At 44.3% G+C, this 17,283-nt stretch overlaps 1 protein-coding gene across 2 annotated transcripts in view; it reads left to right on the forward strand.

Moving 5' to 3' along the window:
• Nucleotides 1–16,312, forward strand: part of YWHAE (tyrosine 3-monooxygenase/tryptophan 5-monooxygenase activation protein epsilon) — a 958,490-nt gene extending 942,178 nt beyond the window's left edge. For both annotated transcript variants that reach the window (XM_044054341.1, XM_044054340.1), the window contains one exon: nt 15,313–16,312. Coding sequence is in view for 1 of the 2 variants with exons in the window: in XM_044054340.1 (XP_043910275.1) it covers nt 15,313–15,365 (53 nt within the window). In the remaining variant the exon portion in view is untranslated. The remainder of the gene's footprint in view (nt 1–15,312) is intronic.
• Nucleotides 16,313–17,283: the final 971 nt, after the last annotated feature.

The following is a 17,283-nucleotide window of genomic DNA, read 5'->3' on the forward strand; positions in this document are numbered from 1 at the left end:
CAGCACCGAAGTCTACAAAAAAAAGCTAAGTACCCCGTTGGGGATCCTTTTTCTTGCTCTTAACCGATGTCAGCAAAAGTTAACAATTGTATTACCTGTGGAAAGCAAATACCTCAAAGATTTTCATTCATACTGCATTACTTGCTTAGGCCCAGACCACGACTTCCCTTGCTGTCGGTTTTGTGCCTTATTCAACCTCTGAACTATTCGTCTATTTTTGCAGCAAATTATTTTAGTACTCCATTTATCCAGAAATGGCTGATATTACGAAAAAATGTAAAGATAGAGACCGCATTGGTCCAAAATGACGACGCTTCCGTAAAGCTAGTTGCCAGTTCACTGGTACTCAGGTGCTTTCGCAGCCCCTGATACCCGCTTCAGATTTGCAGGCCTCTACTGAGATCCATTCGGAGTCTGGTATGCCGCGAGATGCTTCTTTGACTCTGGAACCTGCGGATGTCTCTACCTTGGATGGGTCCAGAGCCGCTGTGCAGGCACTGGCTTCTGAGGGTGTATTCCCGCCTACAGATTTGTATTTCAAACCGATGCCATCTTCATCAAGGCCTAAAACTTGACCCATGCCTAGAAAACTGATGTCCACACCCGCATGGTCAGGCCCATATGCTTAAACGCTTAGAATGGCTGAAGACCTTTTTAATCCGGGGAAGCCAGCCTTCCCCCTCTGAGACCTGGAACTGATTTGTTTCTTCTGATTACCAGGATTTGCCTTTATCTACCTATGAGGATTCTGATGCAGCAATTCCATTCCCTCTGCTTCCCCTCCCAGAAGAAATTTCTTTTGATGAAACCTTGCAAACTGTCTTGGGGAACATTTCCGCTGGGGAAGCCAGGATTACTCTCCAAAAATAGGCTTGGGGAATTCTTACTCCTCCCTCAACACAGGCCTTTAGCTATCCCTCCTGTTCTGGACATTGTAGATGTCTTGGAATCTAGCCTGGCCCCAGACACTTTACCTCCAGCTCCCAGAAAACCTGACTGGTATTAGAGTACCAGACTTACAAGTTCCTATTCAAGAATCCTACTGCGGATCCAGAGACCATTTCCCAAGGACCAAAGGGGTATTGGCTACTGCTGCCAAAATCCCTACCCCCTCTGATTCCAGAGCCTTGGACAGATGGGGTAAGAAGGTATACACTTCTGCTACTTTGGCCATTAGGGCCTTAAATTGCTAGTTTCATATGTTAAAGTATCAGCAGCATATTATGGGCCTTAAACAGAAAATGATGATTCCTGACCATAAAGAATTACAGGATTTAATGCATTCTGCTGAACAAGTTGGTAAATGTTGCAATGTGGTTTTGACTCTAGAAGCATCTTGCAGGGCTGCTGTCACTGGATCTGTACTTAGAAGGCATGCTTGGCTTAAGGAGCAAAACTTGCCAGATCATGTTAAAGCTAAATTACTGGATGCTCCCTTAAACCAAGGCCGCCTGTTTGGAAACAAAGCAGAAGTCCTTAAAGATGGAGGAAAAAACTAAATCTATGCAAACTGTTAAAGATTTCCTGCAAGTACAGCCTCCCAGATTTAGTAGGCATTGGCCTTCTAAGAATTGGTCCTTTCCAGTCTGTTCCAGGCTTTCTCAGTCCAAACCCAGGAACAGCAGGCCACGTAGGCTACAGTCTGTCTACCCACAGGCCTAAGCAGTGGGGGGCTCCCACTTCCAAAGCTGGAAGTAAGACACCCCCCTATGGAAAAATGTCACAATGACTTGAGCTTAACCCTTCCAAGTCCTGCTCAGCTGCCTGCTTCCTTAGGAGGAAAGCTTGCGCTAAATGCAAAAAAAACTGGGAACTCTACCCAGGACAAATAGGTTTTAAATAGTTTTCCAAGGATACAGATTCCACTTCCACACCTTACCAACCCCAAATGGTTGGCCAGACAAATGATTGGACTGAGGCTCAACAACAGGTTCTCTTAGTATGAGGGCTATTCAGCCTGTCCCAGCAGAAGGGGCCAAGGTTTTTACTCAAGACATTTCCTGGTACCCAGAAAAGACAGCTCCTGGTGTCCTATCCTGGACCTGTCTTCTAAACACCTTTTTGGCAATCCCAAAATTCAAAATGTTAACACTTCAACTGCTTCCTGTGCTAGGCAAAGATGCCTGGTTAGCAACCTTAGATTTAAAGGAAGCTTGCCTGCACATTCCAATAAGGGAATCTTGCAGGAAATACCTATGCTTCAGAGCAGGCTCCATGCACCATCAGTTCTCTGCACTTCCCTTTGGCTTATCTACTGCGCCAAGGGTATTCATAAAGTGTCTAGATCCAGCCATTGCACTTTGCAGGCAGAGAAATATTCAAATACACCCATACCTGGACGATTGTCTGATTCAGGCAGAAAGCCAAGGACATGCTATGAACATCTGGCATTTGTAAAGAAACTAACCTCGCTGGGGTACACCATAAAATAAAATCTAGTACCCTGCCAACAGATTGTATTCCTCGGAGCAAGATTGAACACCACTTCGAAGATGTTTCTCTGGTGTAAGGTAAGCCAAGTTTGACAGCCTACTTCAAACTATGACCTCAAAGACCCAGCTATCTGCAAGGAACATCCTACAAGCCCTGGGGTTCGTGGCCTCTTGCATTCTACTAATTCCATATGCAAGACTGCATATGAGGAAACTACAATGGTATCTAAAAAGCCTATGGTGTCAACATTCTCAGGACCTAGTATCAATGAATTCCTATTATTCCTTGTATAAAGACAGTTTCTTTGGTGGGCAGAGGGCTGCCACCTCAGCAAGGGGCTCCCTTTCAATCTACCCCCTGCTGCCCAAACCCTGACTACAGACGCGTCAGACTATGCATGGGGGCTTACTTGGCAGGGCGGTGCATTCAGGGCGGATGGAGCCCAGAGTCAGTTGCACCTGCATATCAACCAAAACGAAATGTTGGCTGTACAGAATTCCCTGACAGCCTTCAAGGACCGCATCCTTCCAAGACGATTATTGATAGACTGGCAACACCACAGTTACGTGGTACATAAACAAGCAGGGGGGAACCCACTCGTACCCTCACTGCAGACTAGCCATGGCTCTGTGGAACATAGCCTTTAGCTACCAAGTGCACCTCTAAGCTCAATTCCTGCCAGGCAAGCTAAATTCACTGGCAGACCTTAGCAGAAATCTCATGGACCCACACGAATGGAAACTGCAACCAAAAATATTCAACCTTTTGAATAAATGGGGGGGACTCAAGAGATTTTTGCCTCCCCACAGAACTACCAATTGGACAAATTCTGCTCAAGGACTCCCCACAGTCGAGATTGGAAAGTGGATGCCCTTTTACCTGGGAAAGCCTCTCTGTTTATGCCTTCCCCTTCTACCTCTCTCGAAGGTTCTGCTAAAGGTCAAACAGGACAAACCAAGGACAAGTCTTATTGCACCAGACTGGCCTCGCCAGCACTGGTACCTCCTCTTGTGCAGCATGATACTGCTGGATCCATGGCACCTACCTCAGACACCTTCCCTGCTGTCCCAGCAGGCGGGCCAGATTCTGCACCCTCAGCTTCAAACCCTGAATCTTGCAGCCTGGCTAATTCCTTGAGCTCTCCAATAGCATCCATCAGTAAGTAGGTGCTAGAGGTCATTCTGGAAGCAAGGAGACCTAGTACTAGAAAATCCTATGCTGAAAAGTGGAAAAGATGCTGTTCCTAGAGCCAGACCCAGGGTATGGGCAGTATGCTGCCCAGTTTACCTCATTCTTCAGTACTTACCAGAAATGCTCCACAAAAGCCTATCCTAGTCAACTAAAATTCATGCCTCTGCAGTTTCAGCACATTATAATACTGAACCTCCCCTCTTCTCTCACCCCTTGTTAAAGCAATTCCTCAGAGGGGCTAAAAATTTAAGACCCCCCAGCCGAGCCCCTACTCCAGCCTGGGACCTTAACTTTATATTGGAAAAGCTCACTGTCCCTTCATTTGAACCAGCTGGCTACAACTGCAGAGTTGAAATTCTTTTCTTGGAAAACAGCCTTCCTTCTAGCCTTCACTTCAGCAAGAAAGTCTCATGGTGGAGCCCTTCATTGTCTTCCATGCAGACAGGGTTTCCCTCAGGACCAATCCTTCCTTTATGCCCATTGTGGTGTCTTGTGTGGCCCTACATCAGTCCATTAATTTGCCTACCTTCCACAAAACAAAACAAATTCTGCACTCTTTGGACGTGCACAGACTACATTGATTTTATTTGGACAGGATTAAGCCTCTTTGATCAGCTGCTAGTTGTCTTTGCTGCAGGGGCACAGGGGAAGGCCATTTCAACGCAAACCATTTCTACATGGATAGCCCATTGCATTCATTTCTGCTATATGCGCCATGGCAAACCTACCCCACAGGGGGATAAGATCACATTCCACCAGGGCTACATCTACCTCTACAGCCTTTCTCAGAGGGGTCCCTACCAGGGACCTCCTAGAAGCTGCTTACCTGGAGCTCTGTTCATACCTTCACCAAGCATTACCACATGCCTATTTTTTCTAAATCCAGAGCTGGTTTTGCCACTGCAGTTTTTCAGGGCTTAATAGTTGGTCCTAATGCTCTCTAACTTCCTCTTCCTTAGCTTTAGGAATCTACCCAAATGTAATGACCAGCAGTGAAACACTAAGAACATAGTACAGTTCTGTACACTTACCATAAATGTAGATGTTAGAGTGTTAGAGTATATTCACTGCTGTGGTCCTGGTTACCCTCCCTCCAGCCCCCTGACTTTCTTCACTCTACCTTTCCTTGTTTGGTGTATTTGAGCTTTCTGGTTTATTTGCTTTTTGTTGGTGTAACATAACACAATTGCTTCCCATTATGGGGGCACCTGGGGCAAGAAAAACTGATGTAATGGCATCTGCTGCATGTTTTATACCCCCTGATGACCTGACGTCATGGAAGAAGAGCGCATCCGACACAGTGATCCAAGACACTGGTATTCAGGCCGGCTGAGGGCTACCTGCAGGCAGATAACCCAAATACAGTGAATAAAACTTAACATCTATGGTAAGTGTACACAACTGTACATGTTCTTTGTGTTTCACTGTTGCAGTCATATTTGGGTAATCTGCTGGCAGGTTGCCCTCAGTCGGCCTGAATAACAAAGTCTTGGGTCCTGTCTGTTGCTGTCTCTTCCATGACGTCAGGACATCAGGGGTATAAAACATGCAGCCAACGCCATTTTATTCAGTCTTTCTTGCCGCACGGTGCCTGAAGGAGAAGTAGTTCGCAAGTGCCGGTCGGCAGACTCCTGAAATTTTCACATTAGAGTTTCAGAACCAAAGTCTTCAAACTAAAGCCAAGTACCCCGTTGGAGAAGCTTTTTCTTGCTCCTTACCGAGGTCAGTAAAAGTTGATAATTGCATTACTTGTAGGAAGCAAATACCTCAAGGATTTTCATTTGTACTGTATTCTTTGCCTAGGGCCCAGATCATAACATGCCTTGCTGTCTGTTTTGTGACAGATTTAACGAACGCACTAAGCGTCTGTATATTTTTGCTTCTAAATATTTTGGATCAAGATTTAATTATCCTGAAATGTCAGTTGGCAATCAGACAACCGGAGTTCACAAGAAGCGCAAAGAAAGACAGAGGTCCAAAACCGACGAAGCTTCTTGTAAGCCAGTCGAAGCCCCTGATACCCACTACTTTTGAGTCGCAGGCCTCTACAGAGAACCATTCGGAGTCTGGTATGCTGCGAGATTGAGTATTGAAACTGCGGATGTCTCTCCCTTGGATGGGTCTGGAGCCGCTGAGCAGGAACCAGCTTCTGAGGGTGTTTTCAGGCCTCAACATTTTTATATTAAACCACCAGCCTCAACGACAAGATAAAAAAAAATCTGTCTAAAAAACCGATGCATGAGCCACGTGCTCAGGCCCCTATACCTAAAAAAACAGATTATCAAAATGGCTGAGGACTTAATTACCTTGATTAGGGGTTCCCAACCCCGTCCCCTGCTAGGAGGCCTAGGCAAGGCACTGATTATGAATCTTTAGATCAGGTTTCCATTTCTTCTGATCAAATCTTTAGATCAGGTTTCCATTTCTTCTGATCAGGAATTTTCTATTCCACCCTATGAGGATTCTGATGCAGAAGAATCCATCCAATCTGCATCTCCTCCTGAGGATTTCTCTCTTGGAGAAACTTTGCATACTTTAAGGGAACATTTTCACTTGGAGAGTCGGGACTTCTCTGAATCAAAAAAGAGGCTTGGGGATTTCCTTCTTCCTCAGCATAGGCCTTTGGCAATACCTCCTGTATTACATTGTTGTTGTTTTCGGAATCAAGCATGGCTCCTGATTCCCTACCTCCGGCTCCTAGTATGCCAGACAGATGTTACATGGTTCCTGACTCGCACAAATTTCTGTTCAAAAATCCTGCTGCTGATCCTGAGACTATTTCACAGGGTCCCAAGGGTGTAAAGGCCTCTACAGCCAAAAATCCTACCCCCCTCTGATAGATTCCAGGGCGCTGGATAGATTGTGAAAGGTTTATATGTCTGCAGCCTTGGCAATTAGGGCCGTAAACTGCCAGTTTCATTTGCTTAAATTTAAAAGGAATGTTATGGGCTTACTGAAACAGAAAATGTTTTTCTGATTGTGTGGAAAATAGTTACAGGAATTATTGCATTCAGCAGAACAGGTTGGAAAGCATACTTTGCAATGTGGTTTTGATTCCATGGAGGCCTCTTGCAGGGCTGCAGTTACTAGATCTGTGATTAGAAGGCATGCCTGGCGCAAGGAGCAAAATCTGCCTGATCATGTTAAAACTAAATTGTTGGATGCCTGTTTGCAGCATGATACTCTGTTGTAAGGCAGAAGAGGTTTTAAAGAAAATGTAAGACAAAGCTAAATCTATGCAAACTGTGAAAGATTTCTTGCAAGTGCAGCCACCCAGGTTCAGTAGACACTGGCCTATTAAAAATTGGTCCTTTCCTGTGTCCAACACAGCCACTCAAGGCAAATCCAGTTGCTCAAAAGGCTCCAGATACCAATCACAGGGTTCTTACAGGTCAAAGCAGTGGGGTGCCTCCACCTCCAAATCTGGAGGAAACAAAGCACAGCCCTACAGTAAGCGGTCTCGATGAATTCCCTCTACCTTTACCAAGCACTTATCTTCTGGCAGCCCCCTTGGTGGGAAAACTAGCACTTCATGCACAGAAATTGGCAGTTAATTACCTAGGACAAGTGGGTATTAAACATAGTATCCCAGAGGTACAAATTTCATTTCCATACTTTGCCAATTCCAAACTTTGGCCAGATCTGCCACAAAATCAATGGGCAGAGGCTCAGAAACAAGTTATGTCCCTCATGGATATGGGGGCTATTCAACCAATACCAGAAAAGGAAAAATGACAAGGTTTTTATTCAAGACTTTTCCTGGTACCCAGAAAAGACCATACCTGACGTCCAATATGGGACTTATCGATTTTGAGCACGTTCCTGGACATTCCAAAAGTCAAAATCCTGACTTTACAACAGCTACTGCCTATGCTGGGCAGGAACGTTTGGTTAGTGACTCTAGACTTGAGGCATACCTGCATATCCCAGTAAGGGAATCATGCAGAAGATACCTCCGCTTCAAGGCAGGTTTTTTGCATTACCTATTCTCTGCACTGCCCTTTGGCATATCTACTGCGCTCAGGGTCTTTACAAAGTGCCTGGCCCCAGTAATTGCATTCTGCAGACAAAGAAGCATACAAATTTATCCTTATCTGGATGACTGTCTCATTCAAACAGAGGACAAGGACACTCCATCTGGCCTTTGTAAAAAGGCATCTAACATGCATATAGGGTACACAATAAACGAAAAGAAATCCCAACTGGTATCCTCAGTTACATTCCTGGGTGCAAGCTTGAATACAACTGCCCAGATGGCGTACTTTACACCAGACAAATGCAGCGGACAACATACTTAAAACAAATGGCCACAAAAACCCAGTTATCTGCGAGACAAATTCTGCAGACTTTGGGGTTCATGGCATCCTGCATTCTACTAATTCCATATGCGAGACTGCATATGAGGAAACTACAATGGTACCTAAAAGTTTATGGAGTCAACATGGTCAGTCTGGAAACAATGATGCCTCTCATTCCCTCCCTGCAACGGGAGTTTCTTTGGTGGGCAGACATGTCACCAAAACAAGGGACTGTCATTCACTCTACACCCTGCCACCCAAACCCTAACTACAGACTCGTCAGACTATGCTTGGGGGGCCCACCTGGCAGGGAGTTGCATTCAGGCAAATGGAGCCCAAAACAAATGCATCTGCATATCAACCAGAAAGAGATGCTAGCCGTTCAGAATGCTCTGACAGCCTTCAAGGACTTACTTCACCCAGGGCAACTACTGTTAGACTGACAACACCATGGTTATGTGGTACATAAACAAGCAGGGGGGATACACATTCCTATCCCCTTTGCAGACTAGCCATGGCATTGTGGAACACAGCTTTGACTTGCCAAGTACATCTTCAAGCTCAATTCCTGCCAGGAAAACAAAATACTGACAACACCATGGTTATGTGGTACATAAACAAGCAGGGGGGATACACATTCCTATCCCCTTTGCAGACTAGCCATGGCATTGTGGAACACAGCTTTGACTTGCCAAGTACATCTTCAAGCTCAATTCCTGCCAGGAAAACAAAATACTCTGGCAGACGACCTAAGCAGAAATCTTATGGACCAGCACGAATGGAAACTGGATCCACAAATCTTCAGCATGTTAACACAGAAATGGGGGAGCCCAGACATATTTGCCTCTCCCCAAAATTATCAGCTGGACAAATTCTACACAAGGACTTATCACAGAAAAGCATGGAAAGTGGATGCCCTATCCTTCAGTTGGAAAAACCTATCAGTCTATGCCTTTCCCCGTCTGCCTCTTCTCTCCAAGGTCTTACTAAAAGACAGGAAAAACCAAAAATGATCCTAGTTTCTCCGGACTGGCCTCTCCAGCACTGGTACCCAATTCTAAGGAATGTCTCAACTTCCTCCTTGGTACTTGCCTCAAATACCTCCTCTACTATCTCAGCAGCAGAATCAAATTCTGCACACTCCACTCCAAACTTTGATCCTTGCAGCATGGCTGATCATTTAATTCAGACACCTCTCAGTAAATCTGTGATGGATGTCATTTTGGAAGCCAGAAGGCCTAGTACTAGAAAATATTATGCTGATAAATGGAAGAGATTCTGGGCTTGGAACCAAGCACAAGGAACGGACACAGCAAAGCCCAATATTCCTCAGATTTTACAATGTTTGAGATGCTTGACAAGGTCTTATCATTTTCTTCAATAAAAATACATGCCTCTGCCATCTTGGCTCATTACAACACCAAGCCTCCCCTCTTTTCTCATCCTCTGCTTAAACAGTATCTGAGGAGCCAAAAATTTAAGGCCTACCAGAAGATCACCAACTCCTGCATGGGACCTCAACTTTGTGCTGAAAAAACTCACCCTGCCTCCTTTTGAACCAGCAGCTACTGCGGATATAACATTTCTGTCTTGGAAAACTGCTTTTCTCTTGGCAGTCACTTCAGCAAGAAGGGTTTCAGAACTACAGGCTGTCATGGCTGTGGAGCCTTTTATTACATTTTACCCGGACAGGGTGTCCTTCAGGACCAATCCTTTTATGCCTAAGGTGGTATCCAGTGTGGCTCTTAACCAGACAATTCACCTGCCAACATTTTACCCATGTCCACAGAACAAGGAGGAGCGGATTCTGCATTCATTTGATGTACACAGACCACTAAGATTCTACTTGAACAGGACCAAATCTCTAAAAGTCTGAGCAACTACTGGTAGCATTTGCTGCAGGGTCAGAGGGGAAGGCTATATCAAAGCAGACCATTTCTAAGTGGATAAGCCACTGCATTCGTTTCTGCTACTTGCACCATGGTAAACCTGTGGCCAAGGGGATCAGGTCACATTCCACTAGGGCTGCCTCTACCTCAGCAGCTTTTCTCAGAGGGGTTCCAACTAAAGACATTCTAGAGGCTGCTACTTGGAGCTCTGTTCATACCTTCTTAAAGCATTATTTGCCTCCTCTCCAAATCCAGGGCAGACTTTGCCACTGCAGTTCTGCAGGGCCTTATAGCCGCTCCTAATGCTATTTAGTTCAGTCCTCCCATCCATAGCTTAGGGATTCTCCCCAAATGTAATGACTGCAACAGTGAAACACCAGCATAGTGCAGTTGTGTACATTTACCATAAATGTAGATGTTAGTGTATTTACTGTTGCAGTCTGGGTTACCCACCCGCCATCCCCCTTTCTATACCTTTCACTATACTCAAAAGCCTTTGTGGTGTATTTGCTTTTAGTTGAAGGTAGTCTGTTTCTAAAAGTGCATCTATATATTTACGTTTTTTATTCATATATATATATATCTATATATATATATATATCTATATATCTATATATACACACATACATATATACATTTTTTTTTGCTCCCCATTTGGGGGCATCTGTGGCAAGAAAAACTGAATAAAATGGCGTCGGCTGCATGTTTTATACCGCTGACTACCTGGCTTCATGGAAGAGGAGACAGCAACCGACGCAGGACCCAAAACTGTTGTTCAGGCTGACTGAGGGCAACCTGCCAGCAAATTACCCAAATGTAATGACTGCAACAGTGAATACACTCCCAACATCTACATTTATGGTAAGTGTACACAACTGTACTTTTCTTGCTGTGGCGCATTCCTACAGTAAGAATACTGCAACATCAGAATAGGACATAAATTAGTGTAATATCTTACCATAGCTATAGATGTCCTCTTCCATGTTGCAGTATTTCACACACCCTTCATTACATATACCCTGTCTAGATGGCATCTTTCTTGGATTCCTTGGACTGTTGCCCGACTGGGCAGTCATTTGAGTTTTGTGCATGTGGACGTCACATTTAATGCCAGTGGTTTATGGCCCTGCGTGTGACTCCCACTCACCTGGTTACAACCAGGCTTAAGCTTTTGCATAGGAGCTGGACATTTGGGTTGCCTGAGGCAGAGGATCCCACAGTAAAAATACTGCAACATGGAAGAGGACATCTGTGGTTATGGTAATCTTTTTACACAACTAATCTTGCCTAAATTCTAAAAACTATCCTGCTAAACCAAGCTTTGTTAGGAGGGCACCTGCTCCTTCCGCTTCAAAGGAAAGGGGCTAGGAAACCCTCATCCCCCAGGACAACTCCCAATCTACCCTCAGGCATCCTTTTCCAGACAGACCAAACAACCCACAACTGCCTAAATACCCTCTTCCATATCCCCCTTTCTACCCACATTTGTCTCTCCCTGTGGCAACACAACTGCTGGGTTTTGTCAGTAGTGGTGACCTGACAGGAAAAGCAGTTATCAAAAGGTATACCCCTTCCAAAAAAATCAAATCTACCCGATATCCCATGTCATCCAGGATTTACCATGTCAGGGCACCATAGAGAGGGTTCCAACAGGAACAGAGGGTTAAGGCTTTTACTCCAGGCTCTTCCTGGTCCTTGAAAAGGAGGGCCTTTGGATGCCTTTACTGGAACCTGTCCCTGTAAACCCTTTCCTGTGTGTACCTTTTCCACATGCTATCCCTACAAACCTTTCTTCCACTGACAACCCGGCACCTTCATGGCCACTTTGGTCCTGATGGAGTCATACCTCCATATACACATCCACCCAGACTTCAGTAGATTTCTGCATTTTGCTGTCATCCTCCTCGCACTAGCAATTTACTGTCTTGACTTTGGTTTGTCGCAGTAGCCTTCTACAGAACAAAAGGCATTTACAGATTTACCCTTACCTGGATAACTACCTCATCCAAGCAGAAGAGGCAAGTGCTCAAGTACGTTTGCAATACACTCTCTCCTACGAAGTCTGTGGTTTACTCAACCTTCTGAAGTCTTCCCTCACTCCATCCCAAGATCAGATTTTCTTGGTTGCAGAATAAGGACGGATTTCATGAAGGCCTTCCCACAAGACTGTCACTTCTCTAACCAGCTTTTTCCAAAACCTAACTAGTCACCCACATCTCTGCCAGGGAATTTCTCCGCCTTCTGGGCTTAAAGGCAGCTACTCTTCCTATGCTTCCCCTTGCCAGGTTGCACATGAAGTTGCAGTGGTACTTTAAAAATGTCTGGTCCCAGCACAATCCCCTCCTGGATTTAAGTGCCCTTCCTGCCCTGCCTGAAAAGAATTGGGGTGGTGGATCCAACAAATAAGCCAGAATCCAGGTCTCCCTCTACAGTCCACGAAGTCAGTCCAATTCATGTACACAGATGTCTGATCTGGGATGGGGGCCACTATGAACGGTCTCCAGGTGCAGGCTCAATGGAAGCCCTCCCTCTAGGAAAAAGAGGGAAATTATTGCTCTCATAGCTTTACAGACCTTCCTCCTGTTCATACACCCTGGTCTCTTAAAAGTTTTCACAGACCACACCGCAGTGATGTGGTACATCAACAAACTGGGGGGGGGGGGGCAGATCCTATTTACATTGCAGGCTAGCAATTCAATCATGGGAGTTGGCCACTCAGTACAGTGTAACACTACAGACTGTGTACATCCCATCAAGACCACCATCGGGCAGATTCAGTCAGCAGGTCAATGTCACAAATGGATGTTGCACAGGGATGTTTTCTTAGACATTATCCACCAGTGGGGACACCCCACAGGTCTGTTTTCCTCCCCTCAGAGCAGACTACAGCTGTTCTGCTCCAAACTCCCCTTACCACTAACCTGGAAAGTAGATGACTTTTCAGTCTCATGGAGGGGGCTGTTCTTTGCTTCCCTCCTTCCCTCTCATTCTGAAGGTCCTGCTGAAAATTCAGCAAAACAAACAAAAATCTTGCTGGTGACCCCCTGTTGGTCAAGGCAGCATTGGTTCCCCCTTCTCTCTCTTGCCAAGTGCAATCACCAAAAGTTGCCTCACATGGTGGACCTTCTCACACAATTGAAGGGATCCTTCATCTGCAAACCCTCAACCTTACCCTGTGGGTGATAAACTTCCGATACCTTTCAGACATCCGTGCTATCTGTCCTGCAGGAGGCCAGGTAACCTACTACGAGGAGATTCTATTTATCAAAATGGAAAAGTTTCTCCAGCTGGTGTTTTCAAAGGCATCTGCACCCCTTCCAAGTGCATGTACCTCTAGTTCTAGCCTGTGAGGGCTCCTAAAATCGGAGCGTTCGTACTCTTCAGTGAAAGTCCATTTGTCGGCAATTTCAGCCTGCTTTTACCTGTTGATCCACCCCTATTGAGATTGGAGGTGAAACTTTCTTGAGGTTCCACACATCAGACCATCAAGGAAACCTATCCCTCCTGCATGGGACCTTAACTTTGACGAAAAACTTACCAGTTCCCCCTTTGAACCTGTAGCTTCTGACACTACATATGTGCACCTGGAAGACTGTCTTGTTAGTGGTCCTTCAGCTAGTCTGAGCTGCAAGCACTCATCACTACTCCACCCTACACACACTTTCACAGGGCCAGGGTTTCTTTCTACTATCCCCTGCTTCATGCTCAGTGGTCAGTGAACTGTCTCTTAACCAGTCAGTCATTCTGTGGCAAAGGGAAGGTGGGTAAACGGACAGAGTGCTCCATTCCGTAGATGTTCACAGGCAACTGAGGTTTTACCTGGACAATACTGACGTTAGAAAGTCCAACTCTCATTTCATACCAGGGCCCTGGGGAAAGCTGTATCCAAACAGACTATCTTCCTGGATTTGCAAAACTATAGCCTTCTGTTTCTTTCCAGGGTAGAGAGTTAGCCCACACAAAGTCCACTCCATTAGATCATTGGCCTATTCAGGGGCCTTTCTGAAAGGCCTGGATAACGGCCGCTATCTGAGAGGCAGCCACATGATTTTTTGTACACACTTTCACTAAGCACTGCAAGTTGGAGAAATTGCCAAAGCAGGATTTGTGGATGTCACCTTTATGGCCCTGGCACCCACTAAGTTTAAGCTTTGATAGATGAGCCAAGGAGGATCACACCTGTGAGAATACTGCAACGTGAAAGAGAAGGCCATTTATGGTTATGGTAAGATTTTACACAACTAATCTTTCCCAACAGTAAAGTGGGTGTGCTGGAGTATTGATAAGTCTGAGGCAGAAGCTACTAGAAAAATCAGGAGCAAATATTGCGGTACTGTTTACTCTCTCTAGTGCGTACATGATTAACATCAGTCTGTCTTAAGTAGAAGCTAAATTCTTTCATTTTTTTCAAAGGGGTTGGGCATATAAGACCTTAGAAGTTTAGTACCACCCTCTCTGGAATTATTTTTATACCAGAAAAGCCAGTCATCCTGACTCAGAGTTGGAGTACCTTTTGTGGATGTCTAGAGGTAGTTACATCCATGAGGAAGTTAAGGGTTCTGATGGTTGCAAAATTTGTGTAAACCTCTCTACAGAGAATTCCTAAAAATGGTGCTTTTATTGCTAGAGGAGGTGGACTGCACTAGTCCTTAACTACAGGAATGCTGGAGAGCATTTATTGCACAGAATGCCAAGACATGTTGGACACTAGGATTTGTTCATTAAAATCTGATCTTTTTCCCCTTCATGAAAGAAAGGGATTCCTTAGCTGTAAGGAGTATGCAAATGTCAGTGGTTGGTATGTTTGTATTGCCTTTGGCTGTAAGTGCAGCTGAACACTTCTGGACAGTACTCTGGCTCATTTTACAAGAGCTGCAGCGTTTTTAAATGCTTGTGTGTGCAACTGACATAGCACCAGGGACTAAAAGCAACAAGCTTAATCTTGGGATAGGATAGTTTTGCACAGCCATGTTCGTGGACAATGCCCATCACTTTGGGGGTTTGTCTTACTGCCCAGAATTCTCATATGTTTGACTTGTTGCAGTGACCCTCTAATGTAATGAGCCCATAGCAGTAGATCAAGGGGAGGCAAAGCTTTACTCAAATCATTCTCTACTACTTTGGATCACTTTTTAGCAGACTCCATTTTTGTTGCATTTCATACTTTGGCTCAGTTTTTTGGTTTGTTTATATTGCAGGAACATTTCTATAAGGAAATAATTCCTGAAAGTTTGTGTTTACTAGTGCTTGTGTGAAAAGCTTATTACTCCGCACAATTCCTTATGCCAGTGCAAGACCAGTGGTATTTGCCATTTAGAGCTAAGAGCAGTGTAAGACCATTTAAACTAATGTAAATGTTAATGTTTGGGGAAAAGTTTGAAATGTGGATGGTGGGTGTAGTTTATGAAGTTTCACCTTTCCATATGTGAATTAACTAACAAATGGTTTTGCTAAACGTGTGGTGACTTTCAGCTAAAAGTAATTATTCTTGCAATTTTCAGGTGAAGAACAGAACAAAGAAGCGCTGCAGGATGTGGAAGATGAGAACCAGTGATATGTAATGGCCAACAAGTGACCCTCTTGCACCCTCAAGTCCAGTCTCCTTCCAGAGCACCCCAGTATCACACTGAGAAACCTCTGAATTTGACTTTTTCCACTGGTTCTCGGAAGTGTCTGCCCAAATGGGCACATTTTTATTTTACATGATTTAAGAAAATCTTGAAGGCATTGGTGAACTTCCTGGATTTTTTTACTGTGATGCCAGCATTTTAAGTTGTCTGAGACACTAACAGAACTAAGTTTTTCAGCATTATTTAACCCATCAATATATTTTTTCAATGTATAGAAATAAAAGATGGAATTGTAATCATAAGTGTTTAGTAGTAGCAGTCTCTTGTGACATCAGATGTGTTTGCCATTTTTCCATGTATGGCACAATAAGCCTATCAAGTGAGTAGTGTGCCAAAATCTTGCTTGTAGAGCATATAAAGATGGTATCTTTTTTTTAACTGGCTGAACTGATTTCTTATGATCAGAAGAGTTTTGGGATTGTATATTGAACCTGAAAACTGAATATAGTGGCTGTAGTGGTTTTGGTGTAGATGTCATGACTTTTTAGCTGTTGAAGTACTGTCTGCAAAGACTTTGTTGCTGAACACTGAATATAGCTGGTAACAGTTTAAAACTCCCTGGTAGCTCATATTTGCCTCTCTCCTGTTTTTTTCCTCCTGAAAGCAGGTTGGTGTTGGAGGTTGTTGACAGAGCCTGCATGTGTGTTGAAACATTCTCTTTGGTTTCTTTCTTATCCCTTCCTTCCACTTCCCATTTCTTGCTCTCTTCTGTCTTAGTCTACTCTTTTGTTCAGTATGTGTAACTTGAAGCTAATTTGTACTACTGGATATCTGACTGGAGCCACAGATACAGAATCTGTATTGTTCTTACTGAAACACAGCATGGAATTAACATTAAACTTAAATAAAACAAACTTAAATTAAAATGCTAGTAGACGTGTTACAGTTTTCCTGCTTTTATTTGAGAAACAGATGTGAACAATGGGGACGTTGGCTGCCTTAATTACCTGACTTAGTTAAATTTTTTGCTTGAATTTTTGACTGCCTACCTTTTCAGCATTTTATGTAGTACAGGTCAGAAGGCTTTCAGATATGCTAAATTCTTAAGATGCCATGTGTCCTTGATATGGACTTGGCAATAGTCTTATGTCTTAATGTGATAAGTGTTCAGTGCTTATTTGCTTGCTTGTTCTTATGATTGCAGTTTTGTAGCACAAGTACCTAGATGTTTGTTTTACTGTTGCAGTCCTGTCTTGTGGGATTTCCTGCCGTGGAAGCCCTTAACCAGACTACGAGTAAAATTCTTCCCCCTCCTGTAACTTGTGGATGCCTTCACTTGATTGTCAGAACGCTGGGGTATGTTAAGTCGCTGACCTGACCGTGGTTCTTTCTTGCCGTCTGAGCCTGAAGCAGACATCCAGTACTTGCGTTGGTCAGTCCTCACTAGTGAGAACTTCAAAAAGCTATGTACCACGTTTTGGAACTTTGCCTTTCTAACTAATGTCAGAAAAAGTTAACTGCCTCCTTTGTGGCAAACAAATTCCACACCAAGATTTTCATACTGTTACTTGTTTGGCCCCCAACCTATGATGTTCCCAACTGTTTCTGCAGACTATTGAACTCCAGAACTCTTCCATGTAGGACTGATATTTTAGCTAGATTTGTTAGTCCTGTTAATCTGTGTGGGATGGCATCTGTTTTGCGTCCGGACATCTGTGTGCCTAAATGCAAACAGCCTAAGCTTATGCCTTCTGAAGATGCTAGTTTGCCTTCAGCCTGCCAGAACTGGTTGTTGCGAAAGTCATTGAGGCACTTTCACAGCCCCTTACCACAGCTGAGGTGCTGGTGAAGGCCTTTATAAAGATTCTTTTGGAGGCTGATATGCCATTGGGCCCCTTAACA

This window comes from Protopterus annectens, chromosome 13.part0 (genome assembly GCF_019279795.1).
Source record: "Protopterus annectens isolate FY-2018-M chromosome 13.part0, PAN1.0, whole genome shotgun sequence".
In the NCBI taxonomy this organism is placed as follows: Eukaryota; Metazoa; Chordata; order Ceratodontiformes; family Protopteridae; genus Protopterus; species Protopterus annectens.